The sequence below is a fragment of the Rana temporaria genome, chromosome 6, assembly GCF_905171775.1.
Source record: "Rana temporaria chromosome 6, aRanTem1.1, whole genome shotgun sequence".
Taxonomy (NCBI): domain Eukaryota; kingdom Metazoa; phylum Chordata; class Amphibia; order Anura; family Ranidae; genus Rana; species Rana temporaria.
In genome coordinates this window covers 10422322-10430017 of record NC_053494.1, presented here as the reverse complement: position 1 = coordinate 10430017, position 7696 = coordinate 10422322, and the positions used below count along the sequence as shown (strand labels likewise).

The 7696-nt window shown below is 49.1% G+C and overlaps 1 protein-coding gene across 1 annotated transcript; it reads left to right on the top strand.

The window, feature by feature from the left end:
* The first annotated feature begins 81 nt into the window (after nucleotides 1–81).
* Nucleotides 82–7182, top strand: INO80E (INO80 complex subunit E). Its single transcript, XM_040356120.1, has 8 exons — nucleotides 82–191; nucleotides 422–512; nucleotides 2521–2591; nucleotides 2875–2927; nucleotides 3020–3095; nucleotides 3331–3424; nucleotides 6437–6565; nucleotides 6710–7182. Exons 2-8 carry the CDS (start codon nucleotides 432–434, stop codon nucleotides 6929–6931), a joined length of 726 nt encoding a protein of 241 aa, XP_040212054.1. The 5' UTR covers nucleotides 82–191; nucleotides 422–431; the 3' UTR covers nucleotides 6932–7182.
* The last annotated feature ends 514 nt before the right edge of the window (nucleotides 7183–7696 follow it).

The window sequence follows — 7696 nt, the reverse complement described above, 5'->3', positions numbered from 1 at the left end:
GGCGCTCTGTGACATGTCCCCGCCCCCTCCATGGCGCCATCTTGGGGTCGTCTTTTCTTATGTAAAGGCTTGCTGGTCTACAGAAACATGGCCGATACTCTCCGCCCTCTGGAGGACGGGGTTAGGACAGGAAGTGAGGTCCTGTTACCTTTAGGCTGATCTTCCTGGGAGAGAAGGGAGCTGTATGTGAGGTGAGAAGCCCAATATAATAATATGATCACTGGGGATCCCGACCTGAGGGCAGGCTGCGGCCTGCAGAGCCTTCTGTCTGTCATAGTCACTGCTCTGCTCCTGCATGAGCTCCGTATTCCCATACATCTCCAGAGGACAGCAGCTATCTCTGTCCCGCTCTTCTCTACTCCAGAGGGGAGTACGGGGTGACCACCTACCTACTACCTACCTCTGTCCCTTTCCCCCACAGGGAGCGGAGGATGAACGGACAGGCGGACGGCGAGGTGGACTACAAGAGGAAGTACAAGAATCTCAAACGCAAACTCAAGTTTCTCATCTATGTAAGTCGCTGAGCGGCCCAGAGCGCGAGTCCAAATCCCAGGCAGCCCGAGTGTGATGTGCCGGGGGGTGGGGACCAATCATCTGATCAATACCGTGCTGGGGGTGGGGACCAATCATCTGATCAATACCGTGCTGGGGACCAATCATCCGATCAATACCGTGCTGGGGGTGGGGACCAATCATCTGATCAATACCGTGCTGGGGACCAATCATCCGATCAATACCGTGCCTGCTGTGCCTGGCCTTCAGAAAAAAATGCTGCTTGCCTGGCTTTGTCCACCTTTCCATACCGCAAGTCACAGACCCCATCCCCCACCCTTCTATGGAAAGGGGATTTCTCTACAAGTGTTCTCTGATGTGATCCCGGCCAATTCCCCCCGAGAACTCCTCTCATTGGCCCACTCGGGGGGGGGTAAAATCACCGGGGCCCACAGGATCGATATCCATCCAACCAGAGTCCGTCCAAACCTGAAACTTCCTCCTTCCACTTCTGATGCATTGTATCTTCCTTCCTTCCTTTTCCTTCCTTCTCCCACCTATCTTCCTTCCTTCCTTCCTTCTCCCACCTATCTTCCTTTTCCTTCCTTCTCCCACCTATCTTGCTTTTCCTTCCTTCCTTCCTTCTCCCACCTATCTTCCTTTTCCTTCCTTCCTTCCTTCTCCCACCTATCTTCCTTTTCCTTCCTTCCTTCCTTCTCCCACCTATCTTCCTTTTCCTTCCTTCCTTCCTTCCCCCTCCTATCTTCCTTTTCCTTCCTTCCTTCCTTCTCCCTCCTATCTTCCTTTTCCTTCCTTCCTTCCTTCTCCCACCTATCTTCCTTTTCCTTCCTTCCTTCCTTCTCCCACCTATCTTCCTTTTCCTTCCTTCCTTCCTTCTCCCACCTATCTTCCTTTTCCTTCCTTCCTTCCTTCTCCCACCTATCTTCCTTTTCCTTCCTTCCTTCCTTCTCCCACCTATCTTCCTTTTCCTTCCTTCCTTCCTTCCTTCTCCCACCTATCTTCCTTTTCCTTCCTTCCTTCCTTCCTTCTCCCACCTATCTTCCTTTTCCTTTCCTTCCTTCCTTCCTTCTCCCACCTATCTTCCTTTTCCTTCCTTCCTTCCTTCCTTCTCCCACCTATCTTCCTTTTCCTTCCTTCCTTCTCCCACCTATCTTCCTTTTCCTTCCTTCCTTCCTTCCTTCTCCCACCTATCTTCCTTTTCCTTCCTTCCTTCTCCCACCTATCTTCCTTTTCCTTCCTTCCTTCTCCCACCTATCTTCCTTTTCCTTCCTTCCTTTTCCTTCCTTCCTTCTCCCACCTATCTTCCTTTTCCTTCCTTCCTTCTCCCACCTATCTTCCTTTTCCTTCCTTCCTTCTCCCACCTATCTTCCTTTTCCTTCCTTCCTTCTCCCACCTATCTTCCTTTTCCTTCCTTCCTTCTCCCACCTATCTTCCTTTTCCTTCCTTCCTTCTCCCACCTATCTTCCTTTTCCTTCCTTCTCCCACCTATCTTCCTTTTCCTTCCTTCCTTCCTTCTCCCACCTATCTTCCTTTTCCTTCCTTCCTTCTCCCACCTATCTTCCTTTTCCTTCCTTCCTTCTCCCACCTATCTTCCTTTTCCTTCCTTCCTTCCTTCTCCCACCTATCTTCCTTTTCCTTCCTTCCTTTTCCTTCCTTCCTTCTCCCACCTAGCTTCCTTCCTTCCCTTTCCTTCCTTCCTTCCCTTTCCCTTCCTTTTTTCCTTCCCTTTTTCCTTCTCCCACCTATCTTCCTTCCCTTTCCTTCCTTCCCTTTCCTTCCTTCCCTTTCCTTCCTTTCCTTCCTCCCCTTTCCTTTCCTTCCTTCCCTTTCCTTTCCTCCCTTCCCTTTCCTTTCCTCCCTTCCCTTTCCTTTCCTTCCTTCCCTTTCCTTTCCTTCCTTCCCTTTCCTTTCCTTCCTTCCCTTTCCTTCCTTCCCTTTCCTTTCCTTCCTTCCCTTTCCTTTCCTTCTCCTTTTGCTTGCTTATTCCCCTTCCTTTCTCTCCCACAGGAGCAAGAATGTTTCCAGGAAGAGCTGAGAAGAGCTCAGAGGAAGCTGCTGAAAGTCTCCCGGGACAAAAGGTAAGTCAGGAATTTGGTAGCACCGGGAGTTATTCATATAAAGTTATTATCCACGTCCCCCGGGTACAGCTCTGCTTTTAAAACTCCTCTCAAGGCAAAATAATTGCGACCCGGCGCCCGGATTTTGTCGAGGCCTGGGTAAAACCATGACTGGATCGCAAGGTTTTTCCAGCCGCACGTGCGAATGAAGCCTGAAAGAAAAGTTTTTGGCTGTAGTACAGACGCCTGTCATTACTGTGTAAGCAGAGGGTCACCTACTGACTGCTGTGCTCTGTCTTCTCAGCTTCCTATTGGACAGAATCCTGCAGTATGAGAACGTGGAGGACGACTCCTCGGGTATGATGATGCAATTACCAGGCTGGGCTAATGGGGAGAATTGTGGTTCATTTTAAAGTAACATCCTCCTCCCCCTTTTTTTTTTTGCACAGATTCTGATATGACGGCTTCATCGGAGAACAGCGACACCGAGGGAGGCCGGGACACCAGCACACCCACAGCTAAGAGGTACGGACGGATCATCTATTGCAGGGGTCCTCAAACTACGGCCCTCCAGTTGTTCAGGAACTACAATTCCCATCATGCCTAGTTATGTCTGTGAATGTCAGAGTTTCACAATGCCTCATGGGAGGTGTAGTTCCGCAACAGCTGGAGGGCCGTAGTTTGAAGATCCCTGATCTATTGTGTGCGGATAGCATTGTGAGCGATTGTCCTCTGTAATGTATTCTTATACCTTCTACAGGAAGCGAAGTCCCTCGGCTGGCCCTGCCTCCCCACCACCCTCCTCATCCTCGGCCTTATCCTTGCATGCCACTGGAGGCTCCTACCTGAGTGCAGTAAGTGTTACCCTCCTCCTATCATAGCCTCCAATCCTCCCAAGTCCTTGCCTCCTGCTTGCTGATGTTCAGCTGAGCCGCTATTCCTTTGCAGAACCTGTTTCTGCTTCATCCAATAGAATGTTTCTGCTCCAAGGTTTAGGCTCTGTTTTTACAGTGTGACTTTGCAATGCGATTTTTTTATATATATATGTGTTATATATTTTTTTTTATTTTTTTTTTTTATGCAATGTCATGCGACTGGTGAGAACAAGTCAGAACAAAAACTTTTTTCGAGTCGCTGTAACTTAAAGCGGGAGTTCACCCAAAAATCAACTTTCTGCAGTTAGATCCAGCATACTGCTGACATCTGCAGTATGCTGGTCGTTTTTTACTTTATTTTGGTACTTCTCGTTTTAGCAGTATCTCTTCTTTGGCTCCGAGCGGGGAATCCTGCGGGGAATGGGCGTTCCCGAAGGCAAGCAAGTTGATTGACAGCCTTCGAGCGTCACTGCTTCCGAAAACAGCCGAGGTGACACTTGGCTGTTTACGGCGCCTGCGCCTGCCGTGTAGAGCTGACTGCGCAGGCGCCATAAATTGCCGAGTGTCACTTGTGTGTATTTTCGGAAGCCGTGACGCGCTATCGAAGGCTGTCAATCAACTTGCTTGTCTTCGGGAACGCCTATACCAGGAAGTAATCCCCGCTCGGAGCCATAGAGGAAATACTGCTAAAACGATAAGTACCAAAAAAAAAAAAAAAGACCAGCATACTGCAGATGTCAGCAGTATGCTGGATCTAACTGCAGAAAGTTGATTTTTGGGTGAACTCCCGCTTTAAGTCCCACCAATTAGTACGGGGACCATTGAAATACATGGATTTTGACTTGTCATGCGACTTCACATGTGTCAAGTCACACAACAACTCGCAGTAGTAGAAACAGAGCCTTAAAGATGATCATGTTTGCTGTCACTTTAAATAGTTTGGTCCAAGCAAACGATTTGCTTCACTAAGTGCGGCAGTGTCTTTAAAGGGTATGTAAAGGTTCAATTAAATAAAAGACGAAAAAAAACAAACCTGTCATACTTGCCTCCTCTATGCCTCCTCCGTTTGAGAGCTGCTCTCCCTATGGGTACTCCTGCGGGTGCGCTCCCGTGTCCTGCTGCTGCGTCCATTGACACAGACGGCAGGACCCGACCCCGCCCCCTGGCTCCTGTGTCATTGTATTTGACAGCAGGTGTATTGTCACATTCTGCTGCCTATCGTAGAATGCTGCGGAAGTCACGTGGCGGCCAACTGCGCATGCGCAATGCGTTCCAACCGCAAGTGCGATGCGTTCCACAGGATTTACGACACTACCCTTCAGTGAACCCATCACAATTTGTCACGGAAGTGACGTATTACCATACACTGAGATACATTCAGAGCGAGAGAGGGATCGTGTACATATATTTTATATAAGGGAAGTAATGCACATAGGGGAGGTAATCCCCTCCCTGAGCCCCGCTTCTCTCTCTCTCTCTCTCTCTCTCTCTCTCTCTCTCTCTCTCTCTCTCTCTCTCTCTCTCTCTCTCTCATCACTTCCGTGACAAATTGTGATGGGTTCACTGAAGGGTAGTGTCGTAAATCCTGTGGAACGCGTTGCACATGCGCAGTTGGCCGCCACGTAACTTCAGCAGCATTCTACAATAGGCAGCAGAATGTGACAATACACAGGGTTGCTTTGCATTTTTAAACCCCTGTTTTTTTGCATGCAGTTTTCATGCATTTTGTGTTTGTTGTTGAGGGTATATTGCCTGCAAGCTGACCCCTTCGGGGGAGAGCTTCTCAAAAGGGGGTTAGCTATTGCTGGGAGGAGCTGAGACAGTCGCCGAGTGACCCCAGAAGACCAGGATCGGGGCCCACTCTGTGCAAAACGAACTGCACAGTGGAGGTAAGTATCATATGTTTGTTATTTAAAAAATAAAAATAAACCTTCACAACCCCTTTTAAGGACGTGGCAGCCGATCCTTATCAACCAGCTACACACAGTGTTAAAGTGAGGGAAATAAACACACCACGGGAAACTATATTAAATGGACTGTAGTTTCAGCAAACCGCAAAACGCGCTAAACTCATAGGTGTGAACGTAGGGTAAAGGATAAGTTCACCTTTGAGGGGGGAAAAAATAAAATGCTTTTTTTTTTTTTATTTTATTTTTTTTTTTTTCTCCCCCCTCTTAAGGAGCCTGTAGAGCAGGCATATGCAATTAGTGGACCTCCAGCTGTTGCAGAACTACAATTCCCATGAGGCACAACAAGACTCTGACAGCCACAAGCATGAACCCAGAGGCATGATGGGACTTGTAGTTTTGCAACAGCTGGAGGTCCGCTAATTGCATATCCCTGCTGCAGAGCATTGCACCCATGATCAGCGGGTGCAATGCCAGACTCATAGCAGTTTGCCCATACCTTACAGGCAGGCAGTTGCTTGAGAGCAGAAAGATCAATGAACTTCAAGAGCGCTCTTCAGAACCCTCACAGTTCATTGAGAACTACAAGCCATGATCAGCCACAGTGGCTGACTGTACTTGTAGTCTGTTCATTCACAGGAATCTGTAAATTAATGACGTGGGCGGAGTGTGGGGAGAGGATGCTCAGCCCACTGTCGCAGGGTGGGGGGGAAATCTGGAGGAGAGGGGTGCAGGCTGAACATGCTACATCCTAAATACGGGTGTAACAAGTTTACCTTTCTGAACATATCTTTTTAATACAAGCATCGTGTGTACTTGAATTTGATTTGCTATCACCCTATTTAGCCCCTCCCCACTCCTACATATGTATTGCACCCGTGTGTTTAGCAGTTTGCCTGGAGTTCAGCTTTAATGTATGGAATTCTATCTGATGTTAGTGAGCCTGTGTCTTCAGGGTGGTCCTTTGTTCTTCTCCTGTTCTCCCCCCCCCCCCCCTGAATTTTTTATTTTATTTTCCTCCCTCTGCCTTTCATCATCCCATCTCATGACTTGTGTTCTCTCCCCAACCTCTCCCCTCCATCAGATGAGCTCACCCCCCTACACCCCGTTTCCCTCGGAATATCTGGCTCCCATCCCCAACTCCACGCCCCCCAAAACCGACCGACCCAAGAGAGACAGAAAGAACCGCGGCGCTAACCCCAAGAAGCCCAAGGTACCTGTGTGTGTGTTGTGGCGTGAGAGTACTTGAGTGCGTGATCACGTGAGCGCCTATAACAGGGATGTTTCCCTTTTTAATGTGGAATTTTTTTTTCTTTTTCTGTCCACTCTGATTCCTCTCTCTCAATAAACTCGCCAGATTCCGCTGAGCCCCTCCTCTAGCTGCGGCGGAGGCCTCCCGTTCAGCCCCCGCTCTTCAGGTCTCTCGTCCCTTTCGTCTTCCAGCAAGCACGCGCCGCCTCCCACCATCCTCAGCACCGTCCCGCAGCAGATGTTCAGTGACGGCGGCGAGGGCAGCGGAGACGAGGGTCCCCTGGATGGAGACGAGGAGGACGACTTGGTCATAGACATTCCTGAGTAAAGTGAAGGGGGGGGGAGGGCATCTGGATATGTTCACATTTTGGGCTTGCCGTGGTTTGTAACCATTTTACAAGGACCCCATTTATCTCTGTGGTTGCATACAAAACCGTTTTCAGTGCAGATTTTCCCCCATTCAATTCCCACGTCTGCGTCTCCCGACGACTTCAAAGAACTGGAAACGAGATGGAGTTAGTGTTCACCTAGTGTGTGTTTACAACTGTAGGGGGGTGTGGCTGTAGGACTGAAGTCGTCGATCGAGTCTCCCTTATATAAAGGATCACTCGATCGATACGCCGCCACAGTGAAGCACGGGGAAGCCGACAGCCGCATGTAGCGGTGGGGGGGTCCCGATCAGACCCCACACCCGCTAGAAGGCAAGGACGTACCTGTACGCCCATTTGCCTGTACGTGCCTTTCTGTGGACGTACATATACATGCGGTGGTCGGGAAGTGGTTAATTTATTTTTATTTTTTTGAAAATAAATAATTTTTTTCTTCTTCAATTATGGGCACCGATGAGGTGGCACTGGGCATAGATGGGCACTAAGAGGTGGCACTGACACTGGGTGGCACTAATAGACACTGAGGGGTGGCACCCTGATGGCATTCCTGGGCATCATTTCAGTCAGTGCCCATTTGTGGGCACTGATTGGCATCGATTGTGTTTTTTTTTTTTTTTTTTTTTTGTGCCTATTTTTGCTCTATTGAGCACTGGGGGGCACTTCCTGGTGGTCCAGTGTTGGCATCCGAGGGGGGCTGCACTGAT